Raw genomic sequence first — 23,721 nt, 5'->3', positions numbered from 1 at the left:
TTGAGTTTGAGTTTAGGATTATGTATGTGCTTGCAAAGTTAGCCATTCGGTTGGTGAACAAGTAGGGAATACGTTCCTTGTGTAGTATGGCGGGGTTTCGGTCGAGTGAACATTGAGTTTGTCGAGTACAGAACGTGTGATGCACGATGTCGCGTAAAAAGCCGCGTTGGCTCTATGGCTATGGAGTTCTCAGAGGAAGTAAACCTTAGATCAGTGAACCCGGCATAGCTGCTAGCACATAAAACCCGATGCAATATAAACTCTGCCTTTGCACTGTACAGTATAAAATCCCTTGTGTTTCGCAATGTGCGAGTGTTAGTATCTCTAATCAAACGTGTTTAGGGTTGTGGGTACTGTATATATACTTAAAACAAAGCTCAGGGAATGTTAGATTTCGAATTTGGGGACCAGTCATGTAAAATATTGATTCATTCTGGATATCATGTATCCTTTGAACTATCGTGGATACTAATCCATGTACTTATAAGAAAAAGTACTTTGTTTTATTTTTGACCAAAAATTATTGGGATTTAAGGACATTGATGATGAATTTATTTGGAGGAAGCTTGGGTCAAGGCATCGTCTATATCGGAGAGACGCGGCTCAATGTGGGCCTATAGCGGAAAGAAGGAGGGAATACATACCGGTGGAGTCTGCATCAAACATCCAAAAGAGATGGATCACATTATCGATCCTCCATTGTATGAACCCTAAAACTCGCACTCGAATCTCTTATAGGACATCAAGAACACAATTTACAGCAAATATTGCGTTCAGGGTCCTGATGGGGCTGCCGCGGCGTTGTAGTGCGTCGGGAATGTTCGCGGAAGCGATTTTTAATTTTAAATTGTTTAATTTGTATTTGATTTTTACTATTTTAATTGTTTGTGGTGGTTTTTATTTTAATGTATGGATTTTAAATCTGAAATAAACGATATTATTATTATTATTATTATTATTATTAATCATCTTAAATAAATAAATAATAAATAAATCTTCATTAATTTAAGAGCCACCACGCTTCTCCGTGCCCTTTTTAGGGAAAAATAGGGTAGTGGTTTCCCTTTTGCCTACCGCTCCGTCTGACGCGACTGAGATGACGCCCAGAGTAGTCCATTTCAAAGCCGTACTAAGACTTCTCTCCTCCGCCTCTGAATATTACTGACAGTTTCTGGTGCCCTCTGTGGGTTTCCAGGTTACAGTTCCTGTGACTTGCCCCTTCCGTCCTGCATTGCCGTACCGATGGCTCCCATCTCCGCATCTGCAACCGTTTAGGTCTTCACCCGTATCCCGGGGCAAGGGTTCGACGTTATATCCTGTAGGTCTGGGTGTCTATCCGAACTCAGCCACCATCTCACTCCGGCCTACTGAAGTAAGAGGCACCCACCTCCGCGGCAAGGACGTACCGAATAGGAATTGCCCCAGTGGAGGGCAGAGAAGACGACACGGTCCCCCTTGAGGCCGGTTTATTTGTTCTTGTATGAAATCAAAACCATAGGCTAAAAAATAGAAACCGAAGTAGGTACATATAAGACCCCTGGTTTGATTTCCGGTTAGATCAAATATTTGAATAGAACCTTTGATTTGGCTCTATGTGTTTCTCCATCAATCCGCAGTAGAGCAGTGGGAGAGCATTTTCGGTATCCCCTCTGATCGAAGAGCCTAGTTCCCAGAAACGGGAATTATTGAAACTTACGTAATTTCGGTGGCGCAAAGAATTATACTTTTTAACTGTGTACGAAATAAGTACTTATAAGTACTCTTTGGTGCTCTTATTTGTGACTTACACTATTAAAACTTTCATATGACGAATAATTGAATTTATAGCTAACGTTTATCGAGTTAGGTATATTGTGGAGAACATACGGCTACCCTGGGCAAGTTTCCGCCAAGCGATACACGTATTTCACCCATAATATGAACGAGGATTAGACTCAAGCAGAGTGTTTGTGGAAAGACTGGATAAAGACTCCAACTCCAGCGGCGCTTCTACTGCTAAATACCACCTGTGATTTATTTAACATGTCGTTTTAATGATACATGTTTTATTGCTCCTGATAACTCAGTAAGTACGTTATTGATACACATTTTACGAATAAAACGGAACAAAAAACCACTACCCTATTTTTCCCTAAAAAGGGCACGGAGAATGCTACACCGACAAGAGCGTGGTGGCCCTTAAATTAATGAAGATGATTAATATTTTTATGTAACATCCGGTTGATTGAGGGGAGGCCTGTGCCCAGCAGTAGGACGTATAGGCTGGTTATGTATGTTATTTAACATTTGGACAGGGACAGATTTAAATAAGGTACTACTACTATCAATGACATTACTTACCGTATGTATACTTTTCAACTATTTTATCATAACAGCCAAATGGGTAATACCTACCGCCTATCTCTACTTCCGGCTGGCTACCGTCATGAAATTTAAATAACAAAAATATATACGCGTCGCGCACGTACCATGGTTCTTCAAGAATTCTGTATTCACACTAGTATAGATATTAATAATTACTTTATATTAGTATTGTTTAAATACTTACCACTTAAGTTATCTTTTACTGTTGAACTAACGCAGGAGAGTGACACTTTTTTACCAACAGACGACGCTATTACTGACTGGCGGAATAGGAAGTGGCGTTTCAAATACAAAGTTGCAACAACAGATCTTCCAATAGAACATAAGTACTTAGATTTATCTCAAGTAACAAAGCAACGTGGTGGTCACCTATAACCCTAGCTAAAAGAAACCTAGGTATGAAAGGTTTCTAAAAACTATGCACATTGTAAGTATTTTCTGTATCTGTTGGTACAATAGCAAAAATCTTAACTAATTCATTTTGTTCGCAATATTTACGACAATTGCATTTGTTATTTGTGGTTATTTCCTCATGTATTTGTAGGTACATACCTAGGAATTTTATCTAGAAGTAGAGTTAGTAGTTAAAGGCAATGAAAGTTGGACAAGCAGATTGTATGGTGGCAGATTGAATCGCATTGAGGCCTTTTAAGTTACGATTGCACTGCTTCCTGTTTATAATATCTTGTATTTAAGTTACGAAGGTCTTGTGTTCTCGAACTCTCGTACGTCTTCAAAGTTTTATAATTACTTAGGTTATGCAAGGCAAGACAAAACTATTATGATAAGTTCATACAAAGGCACTTCATATTTCCACTTACCCGGCGAGTTACCCGACAGAGGCGAGCACGGCTCTTCTTTGAATCTGAAAACGTAACAATACAGCCATAAACTATCAAGAAAGTCTACTTATATTTAATATGAATAGTGTACTGAATCTACTTACATCTATTTGGAGAACCATATTTCCTACTTTTTAAAATCGTAAGCATGTTAAAGGCGCTTGATTGTTCACAACATGATTTTTTGAGCTTTTCTTTATAATAAAAAATATTTGATCACAACCTCACGGAGTAAGACTTAATATGGGGCACGAACTTGCTGTAGTTTCCTACCAGTGAGTGTTAGGCTGAGAGATGACGGTAGCGGTGGCCCTTTTCTGACTTAACGGTGCAATAGCGGTGCGGTATCGGTATGCACGGTAAGTATGCACATACGCGGTAGATACCGAAAATTTACCGAACGGCTGTATTCTAAAGAGCGCTTTCTTATTAGTGCGTTGTGTGCGGGCGGGATCATTTCGGTTTACCTCGTCTCGGCATGTTCGTTCCGTAAACGTAAAGCACCGCACGCGTTTTTCCTTGTAAGTAAATATTTTGTATTGTTATATCAGTAAGATTTAAAATTATGTGTAGATGAAAGTAGTGCGTTATCGTTTCGGTAACTGAGAACGTCGATACGGCGCGGCGCCGCTACAGCACTGACGGTAAGTGAGAAAAAGCGTCTGTGGTCCTTCGCAATGAAAATCTGCACATTGGTCTCCCTACCATTGCCCAACGGCTCAAATTACATAGTTTCTAAACGTTTCATCGATTCTGCTCTGCACCACCCAAATCCCCTTGGTAGTTGTAATTGTAGCTTCCGAATACATCCTGGGGGACTAAAAATATCAGCGCCCGAAAAACGCAATATACTATCCTGATTACTTGATTACTCTGACCATAGAGGTAACTAATCAGCTCACAACAACAGATACTCCAGGACCCCGTCCTTTGGCATGGTCGGTCCCTCACTCAGTTCTTATCGCTATTGGCCCACTGGGGTCGATTAATTCTTTAAAATATCGGCGCCATGCGCGCCATTTAATTTTTTTGTATCTGGTGGGAGCCCGGCCAAATAGTAATTGCCATCTGAGGCAAACCTACAATCACGACAAAAAATAAAATAATGAACACGCGCCGCGGCGAACTTCTGAGTACTTAATACAAATTCGAACATTACTTACAAAATATTCCCAGCCCAGAACTTCCCCGGTGGCAACCGGGGAACCTGAGGGGCACCTCAGAGTGCATCAAACTTTTTTTTGAGGAAACTCATTTTTCCGCCGAAACGAGCTACAGACTGCTCTCTGGAGATAGTAGGTATTTCATAAACATTATGATTGTGCCTAGTTTATCCTTGTGAACTTCTTAAAACTAACTGAACTAAACCCCTAACTCTTAAAATACTTTCTTAAATATTTGAATCACACCGAGACACTTCAAGAAAGAAATAATATACCTACCTATATTTTTTTGATATTTATTTATTTTTCCAAGGGTCTGTTACTCGTAAGTACATTGGTTTCAAGTTTTCAAAGTAACCCGCATCCTGCGAGAATCCGGGCACTGGGTTATTGGGGAGTCTGTACTTCAAGGACGACGCCAGATTATACCTATTCCACTTTTTTCATCATTCCAGAGGTGAGGAACGTTGGGGACCGAAACACCCATTTGAATTGTAAAATAAATTGTCGAAAATCACTTATGTATTTTATGCCTGCCGATACCTCGAGCTGGGGCTCCAATTATATTTACAAATTTGACTGTAGCAAATACAAAAATGGAATGCCTACAACATTTGTATTAAAATAAACTCAAAATAGACGAAATAATAATAATGCCACCTATCGCATTAAGTATTTTCTAAATCTAAAATGTGTCGTCGTCAGGGTATTCGCGCGCGACATAGCATTGATTTTATATGTAACTATAGGTAGGTACCTATTTCCTATGTAAACGTGCTTGACCATGACCTTGAATCGGTATCAACTTTATGATAAATCATAACTTCGCTAGTTTTCGTACAACAATCGTAAACCCTATACTTGTAATAAAGACCGAATTTGCTAAATAATTTGCATACTTAGCAGCTAGCACGTAGTGGCAAGATAAGCCGTGAACATCCGACAAGGACGCCACGAAGGCCGTGAAAAAACCCAGCTGACGACTTATCGATTTTACGTTCAAAGTATTGCCTATGTCTAATACTTTAATTGTTACATGTACCTAAATAAATTCAAGCATTTGTTATTGTCGATTTAGACGTTAATGTGAGTATAGTATTATAATTTGGGCTACTTACGTGTATAAATCGTCTTCGATGTTCGAAGAACTTGTAGCTTCCACCAGCACAGAGCAGCTCATCACTGGTTTATATGTTATTAATTTTAATATTGTAAAGTCTTCCGTACCTAATTTATTTTAATTCTAAAACACATGTTTGAGGTAGTTCCACGACCATGATGATTGTTTGGCAAGTAATGTCTCTTCAAGAAGAAGGTATGTAGCTTAGGTGTCACATTTTCCGATCGGAAGATAATTGTGCATCGACTTTCCGGCGTTTGATTTGATATAGGTAGCGGAGTTTCGTTCCGAGATGGAAATCTGATTTGGAAGACACGGGGGAGGGTAGAGGCTATATGGAATAACCTTGCGCTCACGATCTGCTGAGCTTTAATAATACCTTCATATCTATAACCTTCACGAATGTTCACTTGTGAATAGTTTTGCAACGAACTTAAAAGATGTGACTATTAGTTTATGTGCAACCCTCGTGTAATTTAAATCTATTCCAAATTAGTTTCATTGACTAGAAATCACGAACACGATCGCCGCCGTACTAAGGTTATCGCGTCAGTTCGGGGATGGGGATGGGCGCATGCGTCACTTTAACCTTGATAGCACTTCCCGGTTCATGGGCAGGATTCTGTCACCTTCTAGGTCATTGTGTTTGTAGAGTAATACCGTCTTTGTTGCCGTCTTCTCTTTAACCACATTTTTCTTCTTTGACCAATGACTAATTTCATATTTTACTTATCTAATAGAGTCGATGAAGCAAGTTTCAAAGTAAGTAGGTACCGAATGTGTTTTGTTATGATTGTTATGAACATATTATTGTAGGTAGCATGTAGGTTTATATCTACCTACTTAGGTACTCGTGTGTATACGTAAAATTAGAAGCTCGTGCAATATTTGACCTTACTTTATAAAGAAAAGCGATGAGAAAACTTACTTTATTCTCAGCTGTCCCTGGAAAGTGCAATGCATATAGAGCTGGGAAACCACAATCGTAATCATGCGCTCCCGCCCTCCCGCTTTCCCGACTCTGTGTACACCAGGCTTTACAAAATTCCTTATTATATATTTTATTACTAAGATGATGTCTTGTGCCTAACACTGCCTACTTAGACTAGGTCAAGGGCTTTATTTATAACTATTTGATTACTATTTAATTAAATTAGTATCTTGGCGATTGAAGTGAAAAACTAAACTACTTACCGGTAACATAGGCTTGAGTTCAGTGTTGAATATTTCAGTGACTAGCACAGATGTGAATTGCTAATTTCTAAAAGCATGGGTCGACACAGACATCGGATAGACTTCTTCGGACTTTTGACTGCGAAGAATAGACGGTAACTGTCGCTAAGTTTTTTATTTGTTCTTCGTCTGGTTGAGTATTTTGTAGTCGAGTCGTAAGATTCCTAATATTTTCTGCATTATGTACCTACCTAGGTTTTAATATTTAACGGTTTTTTTACCGTAACATGAAAACTGCTAAACCGATTTTATAGAAACTTGCATTACAAATTCCGTAAGTTGAATACGGAGGCGGAGGCCCGTGTTGCTCTACGGTGAATGATGAGAATTATTGCAATTCATACTATGACTTCTAACGGATTCATGTTGCTTCATAATACTGATAAGTGCTTCCTTCATACAAAATACATCATACAATACATACCTACATACACACATCTACCTGCGGTTTTTGACATACTTACGCGTTTATAAGCCCACACCATAAGTATTTAGGTTTTACATCCACACCAATATACGCAATTCCAGCAATTACATTGAGGAAGTCACTGTGGTTCTGTGGTAAGCCAGCTTGCTTCTCGAACGTATGTGCCGATTCGAACCCCGGTACCGGAATTGCACCAATGAGTTATTAATTTATCTTAAGTGCAGTTTTCACTTACACTGTCGGCTCGACTATTATAGACGGCGATACAGCTCACCTTTTTTTTTGACGTGCCTTAATGTAGATTTGCCGCAGATGGCATTAACTACTTGGCCGGACAAATGGGGAACGCTGAAGGGTCTCACCCTGTACAACGTTTAAGACAACAGGCCTGAGGGTGCCCAGTTGGGCGCGAATCTCGGCTCAGTGCGTCGTCTGAGAGGAAAAATATTTGAAAGAATTAATCAACCCTAGTGGGTCGATAGCGATAAGCGCTGAATGAGGGAAATCGTCGACCACGCCGGCGCTGATTGGCTGCCTCTATGGCTAGAGTAATCGGGTCGTCGGGATCGTATATTACGTGCTTCGGACGCCGATACTTTTCAGTACCGTCCCTAAGCGGGATGTATTCGTAAGCCGCAACTACCAGGGGATTTGGGTGATACAGTTCACCACCGATCACGTTGGTCTAACAGAAAGCTCGATGAGTGTAAATACTTAGTGCATCCATCCATCCCTCCAATAGATGTACCTCTGACTACCCCAATTGGAACATAGTCGTTAGCTTATGAAGCTTATTTTTAGTTGGTTAAAAAGCCCAGGTCACTTCTGTTGGAAGCCTTGTTAGCAACACCATGTAGTACGGTTTTCAATAAGATTTTATGATGTTACGAGGGCTGTTCCGAAAATTTTTAGTAAAATAAAAAATTTGCCAAGACATGGTAAAGAAATATTTATATTTTTTCAAAATATTCCCCTGCAACCCCTACCTAACACTTGTGCATTCGGCTAAACCAGCTTTCAAAACATTTGAAAAACGCATCTTGCGGAAGGTCGAAAAATTGCTGTCGAAATTCTTCCTCGGGTTCGTCTGCTGTTTCGAATCTTCGCCCACGAAGCATTTTTTTCACCGTGGGAAATAAAAAAAAAATCGCACGGAGCTAGGTCGGGACTGTAGGGAAGATGTGGTAACATTTGTACCCCCGAAGTTGTCCTGGTACCACAGACGCCGGTACTTGGGCGTTCATTATTCAACTCCTCGAAAGCCTGTGGCAGACAAACGTTGCAATACCATTCACTAGTAATTGTTCTACGATCTTCTAGTGGAATAACAGCAACTGGTCCACTGCGTCGAAAAAAAGCCGCTATCATTTTTTTATTCACGCTCCGACCGCGATCCACTTTCGTAGGCAACTCGTCCTCTTCAAACACCCATTGCGTGGATTGCTGCTTTGTGAGAGGATCGCAGTAGTAGATCCAAGATTCGTCAGATGTAAGAATATAGAAAACGTTTTGCGAAATTCCTCCTCCTTCGAATTTTTCCAGCATAAATTTGCACCAATCCACACGTCGGGACTTTTGCTCATCGGTGAGAGAATGAGATACCTACCTATCCTTCGCGAAGCTACCTTCCTGACTTTCAGATGTTCATGCAAGATGGTGAAAACTGCCCGGAATCCGATCTTCAAGTCTTCAAGTCAGCCTGAATCTCTCTCATGTGTAATATTTCTATTTTCCTGGATTAGCCACTCTACTCGAATAACGTTTTCATGAATCGTTCAAGCTCTCTCGACCACGTTTAAATTCACGATACCAATAAGTAGTCGTTGCTAACGCAGGGGCAGACTCCCCGAAAGCAGCTTGTAAATTTTCCTGTGATTCCTTAAATGTTAACCGTCGTTTATAATCGTAGAAAATCATAGCGCGAAAAGTTTCCCGCGAGACGTCCGTTGTTGTAAACAAAAAAAGCATGACAGCCAATTTAAAAAAAATGATTGAAAAAAGAACGACTTCTTAGTGGCAAATGATTTTCAGCAAGGAGATTAGTGTTGAAATTAGCCGTCAATTCAAAATAGTTTCAGGAAAAAAGAGATTATATTTAAAGTGTGGCTAACAATTTCCGGAACAATCCTCGTATGTTGCGCCACGAATAGTATACCGCGGCCGTGGGGCTGGCGGCGTCGTAGTATCTGCGTAGAATTATTATAACCTTAGAATTGTGATGTACTTAATATTGAAATATTGTAACGTAATTTATAGAATGTGTACCTACTCATCGAAATATTTGTTGACGTGTAATATTTATTATGAATAAATAATTGAATTGAATTGAAAAGTAGTTCCATTAAAATCCGCGGGAAATTTTTCGTGTCACGTACCTACTCCACCTACTAAATCTTCAAAATGCAGGTACTATTTTCAAAACCCTTTGTATTAAAATGTTAACGATAATATTATACAAAACACCATCGTACATTGACCCAAAGAGTATAGTAATTATATAAGTAGAGTAAAGAGAGCATTGACCGTACAGAACAAACGTCTCCGACTAAACAGCCGAATTTATCGAGTGTCATGTCAACTTCCTGTCTCTCGAATATGTGATATGGAAGCTGGATTGGTTGAAATGATGAAAACCCCCGAAAGTGGAACTACGGGTAGGCAAGTAGTTAAACGTACAGGGCATAAGATATCATACTGTATTGAATAAGTAATAAATAATTGAAAAAATAAAATAAAAAAGGGACTTTCCAAGTAACGTTCCCTAATAAATTTATTTTGCCTAATGTGTAGAGTTGAGAACTTAGGGTTTTTATAGTTGGGACGTGTAGGGTTAGAAGCTTGACTTTCGTTAATCTTATAATTTCATAGATTTCAGATAAATGCATCTAATATCTTTGTTTTTGGGTATAAAATGATGACCCGTGTTATGACATTAACCCAAGCCCCATATTTATTTTACCTAACGGTAGAGTTTCTAAAGTTAGGGTTGTATAGTTACAGTTTTTAGATTGATAACTTTTTTGACATTGCGATCGATATGATTTCGTCTTAGCAGTATTTTACATTAAATTGTTTTTAGTGGAATTACTATTGCAGCTACATTACAGCACAGTCCGAATAGGTAACAAGCAAGGCTAAATTTTAATTATATTTAGTAAAGCTATTACATAACAGATGGCGTTAACAGTATTTGTTTTTTACTTTCAAAAGCTCTACCTTTTTCGACACTATGGTATTGTTTATGGTAACTTTATTATTTTCTTTCATTGCGAACTTGTCGTACGTAGGTACCTACGTGTTTGGCTGTTTGGTGAAGTGGGGGTTTTCCTTTTCTTGGAAATTCAGACTGTCACACCATGCTGTGTGTCATGGATTCTTGTATACATGTCTGAAGAAATTATTTTACCAGTACGCTGTTAATTATTTCCAGTTTATTGTGATAATGTACCGGTAAAAACCATCAATCCAAATGCAACAAAGTAATGCATTTGTGCAGCACGGTTATGAGGATAGTGTAGATGCAAAATTCGGCTTGATGTCCGGGAAAGTGATGGAAACACGTTACTACGAGGGATGCGGACGTGAAGGCCCTATTCGGTGCATATTCCTCGGAGAATTTCATCCTGTGGCAGGGCCTAAAATAGCATGTCAGGTTAGTATGATACTTGTAGACGAAACTGGTGTAAAACTAAGCCATTCTAATGAATTATTAAGGGTGCATACTACTGACGTTAAGACTTTACAGACCTCGGAAATACAACTGTAGCCTAATATTTATGCACAATGGAAAATATAAAAACATGGCATGAATTTTTATATATTTAAGTACATGTAACATCATAGAAACCTTATTTCAAACTTGGTATCATTTTCAGTTTCCCGAAGATTACATCTCCAAAGAAGTGTTTGATACCATCAGTGCCTACATTATACCTAAACCACAGATTCAAAAATGCACCATGACAATGTAAGTAACATAGATTGTACTGAGTGTATCATGTTATTGCTATGTTGCCTTCAATTTTAAAGGTTATATTTATGATTTTCAGAAATGCATTGGGTCACAAGATAGTTGGTTATCCGATAAGGATAGACAACTCAAGATATGAACGCAATGTTTACCTTTTCAACCTGTGTTTTGTGTGTGACAGTTGGTCTAAAACTGTGCAATATGAGCCGGTGGTTAAGAAGCTTGGTGAACATTTGGTAAGCAACTTCATATATACAATATACATCATGTCTATTTTAACAATTTCTGTGTCACTTTATTGCGAATCATGGCCACTATCAATAGATCAATAGATTTAAAAATATATATATATGTTTGGATTGAATATCAAGAGTGACTATGGGACAACTTATGACATTGCCCACTCTGATATGTCCACCACTCCAGCATGACTATATTGTATATGTATTTATGTAATTGCCAGTTAGTAAGGAAGTTCAATAATATATTCTTGTACTTAATAAACATGTTCATTATTGATAATTTTTCTAGACAATCATGGAAGAAGAAACAAGATTTGTGTCAAGTGGTTCTACCAAGTTGCCAACACTATTAGCTCATCTGCTCCATGATCTGAATACGCACCGAAAAGCTACACTAGTTGGTAGGTTTCATTTAGCTAAATATAACTACTTTATACTTAGTAATGATGGAAGTTTTACAAGTGATTGGTTTGTCACTTGTCACAATTCCAGATAAATGCTAAAAATTATTGCCAATTTATCCCCAATGACTTGTGACTTTGCTTAGCGATCTTAAGTGCGAATTTATTTTCCTGTATAAATTATAATAATTGGTGACAATGATAAATAAATGTTATGACGGCCATAACTGATGAATGTCTGTTCTAGTATGTGTTAAATATGATCAATTTTAGCGAAAGTTATGTACTTTAACACACAATATTATTTCCAGAAGGAGATACTGTCATGCATTTGAAAGTACTTGAAGTTCGTAAAGATCCTCCGGTGGTTCATGACCATGATGTTCCCGTGTTGGTAGCATCTGTGGGCCTTCCTCGACCTGGTCGGCCACCGAGGATTGTTCCTCCAGAAGGAACGGAGACCATACAAAGCCAGGAGCATTTGGACTTTGAAGACGAAGAACCCTTTGAAGTGGATATGGAAGCTGATTGGGACTTGACAACTAGACAAGTAATTATTATACTAGTAATATTAACCAATTATCACTAATTCTATACATTTTTAAAGACAAGTATAGTGCTGGTATGAGTACATCCAAATTATTTTGTTGTCAATGTTGCTAATTTTAATACTTGTATATCACTTTTGTAGTTATTGCCTTACATAAATGGATACAATCACGTCTCGAAAATAGCAGCAGACACCAAAGTCGAGAAGACTTTGGTAAAATCCTGTATACAAAACTTAGTTTACTATGGAGTGGTAAGTTCTTTAAGTATTTTTATTTAAAGTAATTTAATTATTAAAATATCTTATATCTTTACATTTACAAAAAATCTCTTGCAGGTGACATTGATACCAGTTCTGAAGTTTAGTAATATGTACAGAGCCACTCCAAATCTTAGCCGCCTATTTAGTGACCAAGAACTACAAAAATCGTGTATTGCTTTTATTACTAAAGGTTCTGATTCTAAGGAAAAGGTAACTTGTTTAATACCTAAACAAAATATATCTATATTATTGAATTTACATTAACTAATTGTTTTGTTGCAGCCAATAGTGTCGGATGTGCTAGAAATACTGTGTGCACTACAACAAGGGACAACACTTAGAACTGTTTGTGAAAGATTCTCAAATACTTTAAACCCTTCTTTCGATATTCGCAGACTCGTGGTGTTTGCTCAACTACATGGTCTTATTAAATGTTTAAAAAGGTAAGGCCAAGCTCAAATAAAATGGTGCATTAACCGTTTGAATGAAAAACGATTCACCTCAAGCTCTCTTCTCTTCTTCTATCGTGTGGGTTGTGAGGTGGATTACCACAACTCAACCCAACCTCATCAAGCTCACTTACCTGATGAGAAATAAGATCGCCTTCAAGATGCGATTAATGGCGGTAAAATAGAAGCTAACAAAGAGTTCCCCCTCATAATATGATGAACAAATGTGCTAGTTTCAAGCAACATCCATCAGATATAGATAGATGGTCTTTAAACCCTAATCGATCGATAATATTGTGAAGTGAATAAGGCGATAATGGTTAAAGCGGAACATTTTTTATACTATTTGTTTATGCATTTTTATAAAGAAAATTTCTTTCAAAAATAACTAAATTTTAGTCTAATGTTTATGAGTTAAAAATTGACAACAGGCTTGAGGGTGCTCAGGTGAACGTGAACCTCGGTCCATGGGCTGCTTTTGACATCGGCCGATAAAGATAAACACAGAAAGAAGAAAACCGTATCGGGTTACTGAAGTTTCTATTGTCATAGGCTGTATCGTATCGGGTTACTGAAGTTTGTATTGTTAGTCGTTTCTATGGCTAGATTAATCAGCTTGTCAGATCCGTAAATTACGCACCCTTTGCAAGTACGAGAAATACTGCTTAAGATACAAAATTAGAGTATTTTTTTCAGATATCCAGTGTACATAAGGAGTCCACCGCGACCGAACGGGTTCATCAGGCGAGTAGACTCGATGCAGGGCATCCGGCGACTGTTCACCGGCCGCCACTGCACGGACGAGATCTGCTGCCTGGGCCGCATCGATCTGCCCACCCTTGATCAAATCATCGAGGATGACCCCAACGTCGCTATCATCTGGAGGTAGAACTTATTTATGCACATTACTTTTAAATCTAGGTTAACTAGCTAGGGAGTCAGCAAGAGAACGCAAGATAAATATGGCTTTAAGATTAATCAAATTCATTTCCCAAGAAGTAAACCCAAAAAATCCCATCTAGAAGATTTAGTACTGTAATATAAAATGTTTTGTTTATTGGTAACAAATACCATTATGTTTTAACGGAAAAACACGATCACGAGCTTGGATATTTATAAGTATAGATAGATAGTAGTAGACCGTGTATAAACACGGGGAGACAGGCCTCTGTGTGGCAACTTCTGTACTATACTTGACCTGTAGGCCTGAATCAAGTACAGAATAACGTCTGCTACAAAGAAATATCATGACAAAACGCCCCACACTTCCCCCAGGCTGTATGCTCTGGGTTACGTATAGAAAAGCATTGGCAATAATATCATTTATAGCGCGCTTGGGTACACATAGATCAAGAATGCCATAAAACTTGTAACCATGAGTTGACCGTAAGATAAGTAATCTACTGTTAATCTGCTTCGCTAATTACCACAAAGGCCAGTGTCCACACGCGTGGTATAAGCTATGGTATAAGCCTAACGGTCGACAGACTGCTACTGTGGTGTCCTGTTGTTGCTATGATGAGCGACAACACTTCCTTGACATCGGTGGACGCAGGGGCACACTGCCCCCAAGGTGACCTGCTCCGACCTCTTAGTCGCGCCCCTGTCTCCATCGAATCTTGCCGACCGTTATCGTTTCCCAACATGCATCCTTGGCTCCCTGGCTGGTAGCTCGAGTTACGCAACAGCCTACGCACTCCCCGCCACTTAGCCAGAGAGTCTCCTGCATTTTCTACGTTGGTCTGTTTCTTTTAGCACGATCTGACATGCAATGATTTATGGAAAGTGGCATTTCCCCATAGTTACATGTCTTATAGCTAAAATAGTTTACCAGGTGTTTAACACTCACCCGATTCCAACGTTGAGGGTCTTACTTTATAATTTCATTCGCTCGCGCCGTACGTATAGCCTCCGTCCCTCCCTTACCGCTACGCGGCCTTTTTCCCACAGTTAAAAATCCGTGAATGTCAAAGTCAAATTTTCAAGTCAATTTTATAGTTGCCACAGAACAATATCAGTTGTATGCACTAACATATGGCCAATATCCTCACGTTTCGCGACAGCTTCATTAGCATTGTGTTTGTTGCAACCCATCTAGGAGAAGGAAAACTCCAAAATTAAACCCGGAATGAAATTCCGTTAGGCACAAGCATGGCAGAATCCTGCAGCTGACCCGGCTTGGCACGTATTGACTTGTTTCTGCGGGCCCAGCTGGCTAGGCCGGGAAGGTGGCACAGGTTTTGGGCAACCTTCTGTCTCCTTAATAGCATCCCACGCGAGAGAATGTGTCGTGTGATTTTCGCCGCCGAGACCGCCTAGTACTCCCAGAGAATAAAACTTCTACATCAAGACATTGTACCAGATGTTGTCGAAGTTTTTCGACGCATTGATTCTTCAATTCGTGAGCGTTCCCGTAGCTCAAGATATTAAGTAGTTCATGTAACGACAGAATTCGTAGGGAAAGCCGATATTTTGACTTGCGTTAGATGTTTTCTTTGCTAAATATGTTCCAGTCTCAAATAGTCTACTTAATGTAAAAGTAGTAAAAATATCCTAGGATAAAAAAATAAAAGTAGATAGTATTCTATTGAATCTAAATAGATTGAAGAAATGATTTAATTTGGGAAAAAAAGGTTTATTCTCCTATTTCTGACCCTGGCATTATATGTATTTAGTACAAGACGATAAAGCTGGGAAGCGGTGTTATTGCGAAATTCCCCTTGCTTGTTTCTCTCTGACGTTATTTTTAAGATGTTACTAACATTATAACAGTTGATTCTGTTTAGTGACATAAATTTTGATCAAATTATTTTTGATTATTTACTTAACGTTCCTAAAATAAATAATTGCTGCATCGGTATTGTGCACATGACTTTATATCGCCCCAATATGATACTAATTATTTATTTAAGGTATTGGCGTCGATTCCTGCAGACACCTCCTAATTTTATTTTAAGTTATACCCGTCATTTTATGCGCCGAAAAGGAACGGGATGGATGATTTACAACAGTTCATTTTAAAATGAAAGAATAACCCGGGCGAATAAAATAGGCATCTCGCTCATATGCAAACCGTTTGACACGTGCTGTCACCTTAATTCTGTCAGGTTATTGCCCAATATAAAATTTTGGAAGAGTTTTTTAAATTTCTGCCTAAAATTGACGTGTGTTTCTGCCAAAAAATGACGTCGATTACCCGTCCCATTTCCTTTTCGGCAGCTCAGAAAATGACAGGTTGAACTTAAATAAACTGTACCGGAATCAGCACCAATTACTTAAGTTTTATAACGTGAATATTTATTTTTATAATTTAATTTATTACGAATACGTAACTGTTTTTTTGTTCTCGGTTTCAAGCAGTTATTGGAAGTAGATCTCTCATGCTTGCTACTTTATTTCCCTGTGTTCAGTGTAAAAATATTTTTTAATTGGAAGTTCATCGCGATTCCCTCACCTATACTGCCATAAGGCATTTACATTACACCTACGACTCTGTAACCTTCAAGTAACTACAGAAGTAGTTAATATTATGTTAAATGCGGTTAAATAATAAATTGCATTTGCTTCTGGTTTGTTTGGGCGATTTTTTTTTTATTTTTGTCTGAGTAAGTAATTGAGATTTTCTGTTTAATTGTAATCGAATTTTCGTAATGAAATGTAGTGAGAAAAAAGAGCTGTGAATTATATATGTTTGTTGCATATTAAAATTTTTAAAATTCGGTAATATTTATTAGTACGTGTTGTGTTATAGCACATTGACAGCGAGGTATGCGTGTCTGAGTAGGAAATGAGGCACTTTCCGGGCTACGTTCACCAAAAACAATATAGATGGCGTTGTACAGTACTCGAGTACATAATCATTCCAAAATACAATATAATGGCAGAAGCTTGTATAAAAATAATTGCTTGATATTTGGATCAGATCCTACCTACCCTATATTACCTATATTGCTTCTCTTTATTTTGATCAGAATAATAATGGTTGGAAGATGCGTTGTGCCTGGGAGTAATAGCAAGGGTCATCGCTTATACCCAAAAACAAAGATAAAATTTGCTTATGTCTGTTATCCATGAAATTAGAAGGTTAAGCGAAGGAAAATCTGTACAGAGCGTCATCTATATTTATTTTGGGGGACGTAGCCTAGAAAGTCCCTCATTGTTCAATTTGTGACAGCTCTCTTTGGAGTATTTTTAATGTAAAGCGAGGTTCCACTTTCCAATGGAGAAGGGGCAATATACCGCAGGGAAACCACTAGTTTGTTTAAATGTCACATCTCTTAGAAAAAAAATCTAAATCATATGGAAGCCTGCCTCACAACTCTCCACCTGCTAGGCTGCTTGTTTCCATTTCAGTAGAACCTCAGTCTAATTGTCACCTAAGAGCAACTACCTGCAGAATATTTCTTTATCTATAACCGTTTGTTTCAAGGCAAATTCTTTGGTAATTTTATGCGTTGTGCAATGTTCGTGAATAAGCCTATATTCGAGATAAAAAGATAAACATTCTAAATAACATATTATTCTGCGTGTTTTAGGAATCCTTTAAGTTCAGTGTGTGACTGAACAATAAATATTTTCTTATATTTGCTAGGATAATGTTATTTGACTTCTCGAAGTTAATGTGTGGCTTAGATAAAGCGAGCGCTGCGAATGTGTGTGTAACAAGGCGTACTCTAAATTGTATGTAATCTGATAAACCGTCTTAAAACCTGACGTTATTGCAGTATTATATTTTAGACTACTAGTATTAATTACAGAGTACTTATTTAAGTGTAGTATTTATTTTAATACAAATTGTAAATATGTGAAACTGGGCAGTAGTTTATAAAGTATATTTTACAATCAATTAAGACTCATTCACTTAACGCCTTGGATGAAAATGAAACATTGTTTATATTAGCACGGTGTTGGAAATAAATAGTTATTTGTATTCCGGCGAATCATTCATTAAATTAAAGGTGGCCAGACACGCAATGATTTTGTGCACCAGTTTCGGTTAGTAATACTCGTACCAAACGTTTCAAGTAAACCTAATCATCATGGTCTAGTACAACTGTGTCATATTTACGGTCTTTGGGAAATACAAATTTGCTTTTGTAAATACATAAGCCCTAAATATTATTACTGTCAAGCGTATCTTTGCGTGTATGGCAGTCTATACCCGCAATGTTGTAAAGCTCTCGTTTGAACAAGTCTTAAGTTATTCATATGGTGAAATATATTTTGAATTTTACGTAATTTAGACGTAGTGGCAGACACAAACTTAATCTTAATTTTACAGTTCTAAAAGTATTGCTTATCCTTTTCTAATCATAAGTGCAAGAAAGAGAGAGTTTTAAAACTATCAAACTAAATTAATATAAGTTGGTGTCTGTCGGGATCAGCACCATTAATGAGATTATGATAACAATGCTATTTCTTTGTAAAAGATAGAGCAGTCCAATTAAATATTATTTATTTTAATATTTCGTTGTTAATTTGTATTCATATGTGTAGGTATAGCTTTAGAGCTTTCATCCACTCACTTCCAGTTCTCTAATGTATGTTCCAGTCTTACTGCAGTATTTAATATTTATTTTTCAATAGCATACGAATAAAGGTGTATGTGTATCTCAGTCGTTTGAATTAATAGCACTGCGATATTTATTATCAATTTATTTGTTTAAAAAAAAATGTACGCAATTAACAAATAAAATGCATACAATTCAATAATTAACATGTTTTATTTATCTTAGGCATATTTTATGCATTTAAAGCCGTATGCGCATAGAGGAGGCATCGCGAGCAGGCCGGGGAGCGGGGTTTTATATGATACGGATTTCTTCGTGAGCACGTGCTTGCAAACTTAACCATTTCAAAAAATCCCGGCTTGGCGTGCTCCCGGTGCCAACTATGTGTGCAGCGAGCTTAATACCGGCACAAGTATTAACACTAAATTCACAATTTATACTTTTAAGTTAACTTTACTAACAGCAACAGTACAGGACATGACGTTCTTACTTAATAATTATTTATTTTATAGGACAAAACATCACATGGTTACAATCTTACAGTATCACAGACTTAACAACGTAAACAATAATCATTTACAATAATACTATAGATTGAATTAGTGACATTTCAAAGAAACATTCACAATAGGCGTACTTAATGTCGATTACATATTAATTCATATATTTATCACATCACACTATTATATTAAAGTTATATATTATATCTTTAACGTTGACTTGTCTTAAGTTATATAATCAATAAAATAATGTAGGTTTGTATAAAAACATCGTTTAACTAAGTCTATCAATGGTAAAAGTGAAGGCGTGGGACTATACAATGGAGTAATAATGATCACTTGAACATGCGTCTAACACTGCATCGACTATGACATGGCAAATCACAAGGATACAATATACGTATAATATCACTGACGAATTATAATATCTTACAGTCGCCACCTCCTGCTAGACTAAATGTGAAAAACCCTAGAATACGTTCAGCTGTTTGTATACTTAATGATAAAGTCCACTCCAACATGGTGGCCCGTTTGCCTTCAGTACGTACCATAGGCTCACCATTATGTTCGCCATATTATCCATCTTATGACTTCAAATCACAAGTGGCCGCATATTATCTACCGATACTTGTGGCTTTGCCTACTGGAGGTGTCGTTTCTATGAACATATATATATATATACACGCTCGAAACCCCTAGTGGGGTGGACAGAGCAGTAGCTTATTATAACATCATAGTCGCTAATCAGTACTTACTTCAGTAGCAAGGAGTATATTATTAAATATTCAGACATCTTAACAATGCGAACTTTGTGTTCAGTTTCTTCCTAATATCAAAGATGAACTTACACAGTAATCACTCACTCACTATAAAAAGTTTTTCACTATAATAGCTGTACCTTTGGGCGACAAAATGGAATGCCATATCTTATATAATTAAAGTTACATTATTCTTGGAACGCCTTTACAATTGACGCTATGCTTTCGTAGGTACCTGTTATAAATATGAATATTCCTAATAAGATAATGACTGTGTCTTTGATGGCCATGAGTACTGGGATGCCGCCGGGTTTCTGTGACGTGGATACCATCTCGATGAGCGGTGGGAACACCAGAGCCAGGGCCGTGCTGCTTACTGCTCCCACCAAAGAGATGAAAAGTCCCAGCTGTGGTATCGATTCAGCTAACACGACTGCAAGAGATAAGGTCAAATTTTGATATAGATTCGTTAATCGATCATTTACATTTGTTAGAGTACCCAATATCATACACAGGACATAAATCACGATTCGGATATACTGTGATATTATATTGGACCGTTAGGTAATACAATCTTTAAAAGCAGTTCTAGATAACTGATCTTTGAGACTGCAATAAACCAGACTAGATAAAGTCTGTACCCTGGCCTCCTTTGTTTTTATTACTGTTTGAACACATTAAAGCCCATTTTAACGTCCCGCTACCTGCCGTAATTCTATACTATTTGCGTTCAAAAATGCTGCTTAAGCCAGCAGAACAGAAAATATCCCTGTTCCAAGTGTATAACCCTACTAGTCGTACGTACAGCCTAGTGCGAAAGAGATATGCATAAGTAGTTAAGTTTACTTACAAGTGATTAGTACCAGAACCGCTCGGTATCCTAACTCCTTAGCCACGGGCGAAGTAGCTGCGTATTTATTGGCGATTGCAGGCCACGTGATGTCAACGGGCACGTAGAATTGGAGCGGGTATGTGAACAGCATCGCCAGTGCTATTAGACCTTGTACGACGTTGCTTAGTCTGCAAAGAAGAGTCCAATTAATAATTGCTTTTTTCTTGAAAAGCGTCTAAATGTGAGGGTCCTATCAAGCAGAAAGTGGACCCGCGGTCGAGAGTTCCGAGTTCGCGTTCGCCGTATGCTATACTGTATGATATTGTGTGCCGTAGATATGTCTATGTAATATACATCACAGCGGACATAGAACACGAATGTGACCGCTTTAAGTCTGATAGCACAATTAAAAGTAATATAGTAAGTAATAGCGTACACATGTCCAGGCCGCAAGTTGAGTGTAAGACTGCCTGCAACATCTTCGCCCCACTTGAGGTATCCCAGGAAGCCGACAGTGATGAAGATCATGCCAACAAACACCATGCCAACGTTCAACACACCCAGCGGCTTCTGGAATAACTCTGGTCGTCGCATCTCATTCTTCAAGGGCAGCACCTGCAACATCTCAGAGGTGAGTATACTTCTTTCGTACTCACATTATATTAAGCAACTTCACTTGTTAATTTATGATGTAGACTAGTTTGTCAGATGGTAGAGATGGTGGATGGTGGGTGATAAGGCCGCCTATTGTACTAATTCTATTTCTCTTTTGTTTTGTATTTTGTTTTTTCCTGTTTGTGCAATAAAGTATTTGTTATGTTATGTTAGAACTAAGTGCATCACTCTGGTAAATCTGGTGCCTCAGTTCTGTAGGTTAGGTTAGACACTACACTTAATGGGACGCATGCTAGAATGAAGAAGAATTTATAAGTAGACTTACCAAACCAATGCCTTCGAAAGCGTAGATAGCTGTGCCGAAGTACAAGGGCAGCTGTCGCCACGACGCCATGTATACCCTCGTGTGGACGGGGGGCAGTTCCTGCGCCGCCTCATACACCACCACACTCACTCCTACTGCCATAAGGATGTTGGCTATCGTAGAGAACGGCGTCAAATACTTCAAGTTCCGCACCATACAAGATACCAGCACCGGTACCACCACAAATATCATGTGGATTGAAAGATCCAGGTTTATATCGTATTGATCGCAAATCTGAAATTGACAAATGGAGTAACGTTAATTTTATCTGGATTTTAACGAATTCTCCCAAAAAAAATATTTGTGATTTCTCACTCTAGTTGCTAAGAATCGTTTAAATAATGACTTTAGTCGAATCCGTATTAGGGATAATAATAGAAGTGGCAGCCTTTTGGTTTATGCCTTCGAATGATTGCACTCACCATTTTAACGTTGTTGGCGATGAAGACGATATACACGCAGCAGAACCCTAGCTGTGTGATGCAGAGGAAGGTGTTGACTATCATCTTCATGGTGTTAGCGAGGGGTCTTAACCGGATGGGTCCGTGGGCGAACACCAGCCCCACAGTGGCCGCGAAACCGGGAGGCTTGTCTATCTTTGATTGTTTGTACATTTCGTCTGAACAGTTTAGCTGGAAAAGGAATTGATGTGTTACATTAAAATACGGAATCTATGAGCCGAATCACTTGATCAAAAATTTGATAACATGTTCGGATTTTACATCCTTTTGCAAGCACAGTGCTTATTAGTTGGTATTCAGCGAAGTAGGAACTAATCAATCGTATTTTTTTTTTCATCTTTTTCTATAACTAGGCCTACGTCTGTATTTTTTTTAATCATACAAAAAGCATTATAATATTTTTATTACCAATAAGTGTTGTGCATGAACGCTGATGATACCCAGAATAGCGGTCATGATAGGTGCGAATATCAGCCCGCCGTTTTTGAAAGCGTCACCCATTGCAAGCAGCCCAGACCCGATGTTGCCCTTGAATATGTGTAGCATTGTGTCCATGTAGCTGTGTGTACAAAATAAAACAACTTCATATAAGCTCAGAATAGACAATACATACTAACTAGGCTGTATCACTTGTTCGTCTTAGAACATGAATACCTACACTTCAAGTTTTTAGAGTACCGGATTTTTTTGGTACCCGGATCCGACAGGCTGATTCGACTATAAAACGCGTTTGTTCGTTCAAACAAATATGAATGGCACAAACGCCTTTCGGTAGTCGAGTCTTGGTCCAGAATTGGACAACCTAATAAAAAAGCCTGACGTATCGCCTGTTTAAAGTGCAAATTAGTCAGTGCAAAGTAGCGGGAAGTTACTACTACAACTGCTATAATTAGCAAGATTAGCTAAAGCTTTGATTAATATAACGTTCTTATAAAATCTTTTATATAAGATCGGCGGAATACCTATGATTTCTAAAGGGGTTAGCAATGTTTTTGCAGCCTACCTATGGGTTTTGATGTGGATGCATGCGCTTGAGTTTCGTCGGTAAAAAAATTAAGATTTTGTCCAATTTGTCACTGCGTTTTAGGATATTTCTTTTTACCACAGCTTTAGGAAACATAGTTACTGTGGTGGCCATATTTGTATTGCATGATCTCGTAATACATAATTATATAGTCTCGCCAGCTCTGCACTTAATATTATATAGTGTCCAAGACTTACGAAGTAGGATGTTTGACGACGAACTGTTCCACTTCAGCTGAAAGTTTCCCATTTTCAAGTTCAAGTTGAGCTTTGCTGTCTACTGTTGGCAAGATTTGTTCCCGAGACTGGAACACTCCGAATCCTTCCGAAACAGTACTGTAACAATGAAAAATATAAATAACTATAAAGAAATAAATATTTTTTAAAGCGTGATTTTCCGAAGTTGGGTTTTAGTTTTTATATTTTCCAATAGTGATCTTTAGAAGATAGCGGTGGTCGTATACAAATTTGGTTCTAAGATGCTTACCACAGCCGACGCTAGCATACGGTTTGAGTTTCTAAACTTTAATTTTTATTTCTATTATTTTGGGGTGTTATAATATTAAGATGACGTGCCTCCAATACGTGTTTTATGCAAGGTTTGGAGATAAAACCTATCCGGAACACGTCTGAGCA

At 38.1% G+C, this 23,721-nt stretch overlaps 3 protein-coding genes across 4 annotated transcripts in view; 1 reads left to right on the top strand and 2 right to left on the bottom strand.

Annotated features, from left to right (window-relative positions):
• Positions 1–5,564, bottom strand: part of LOC126379913 (ecdysone-induced protein 78C-like) — a 40,645-nt gene extending 35,081 nt beyond the window's left edge. The window contains exons 1-2 of the mRNA XM_050028925.1: positions 5,488–5,564; positions 3,186–3,229 (exon numbers count right to left, since the gene is read on the bottom strand). Of these exons, the coding sequence (XP_049884882.1) occupies positions 3,186–3,229; positions 5,488–5,549 (106 nt within the window). The 5' untranslated portion in view covers positions 5,550–5,564. The remainder of the gene's footprint in view (positions 1–3,185; positions 3,230–5,487) is intronic.
• Positions 5,565–10,433: 4,869 nt separating this feature from the next.
• On the top strand, positions 10,434–18,632 carry LOC126379912 (GATOR complex protein NPRL2-like). 2 transcript variants are annotated; one of them, XM_050028923.1, is made up of 9 exons: positions 10,434–10,801; positions 11,025–11,116; positions 11,199–11,355; positions 11,651–11,762; positions 12,077–12,312; positions 12,454–12,564; positions 12,649–12,783; positions 12,856–13,016; positions 13,719–18,632. In XM_050028923.1, the coding sequence occupies exons 1-9, from the start codon at positions 10,619–10,621 to the stop codon at positions 13,909–13,911; spliced, it is 1,380 nt and encodes a 459-aa protein (XP_049884880.1). In that variant the 5' UTR covers positions 10,434–10,618; the 3' UTR covers positions 13,912–18,632. The 2 variants fall into 2 exon arrangements, with proteins under 2 accessions (XP_049884880.1, XP_049884879.1); XM_050028922.1 differs by having other exon boundaries at positions 12,074–12,312.
• A 30-nt stretch (positions 18,633–18,662) lies between these two features.
• LOC126379910 (proton-coupled amino acid transporter-like protein CG1139) overlaps positions 18,663–23,721 on the bottom strand; it is a 28,313-nt gene continuing 23,254 nt past the window's right edge. The window contains exons 3-9 of the mRNA XM_050028920.1: positions 23,284–23,421; positions 22,471–22,621; positions 22,024–22,233; positions 21,563–21,835; positions 21,059–21,237; positions 20,641–20,810; positions 18,663–20,223 (exon numbers count right to left, since the gene is read on the bottom strand). Coding sequence (XP_049884877.1) covers positions 19,979–20,223; positions 20,641–20,810; positions 21,059–21,237; positions 21,563–21,835; positions 22,024–22,233; positions 22,471–22,621; positions 23,284–23,421 — 1,366 coding nt within the window. The 3' untranslated portion in view covers positions 18,663–19,978. The remainder of the gene's footprint in view (positions 20,224–20,640; positions 20,811–21,058; positions 21,238–21,562; positions 21,836–22,023; positions 22,234–22,470; positions 22,622–23,283; positions 23,422–23,721) is intronic.

The sequence above is a fragment of the Pectinophora gossypiella genome, chromosome Z (assembly GCF_024362695.1).
Source record: "Pectinophora gossypiella chromosome Z, ilPecGoss1.1, whole genome shotgun sequence".
Lineage (NCBI taxonomy): Eukaryota > Metazoa > Arthropoda > Insecta > Lepidoptera > Gelechiidae > Pectinophora > Pectinophora gossypiella.
This window is presented reverse-complemented; position numbering and strand designations above follow the sequence as displayed.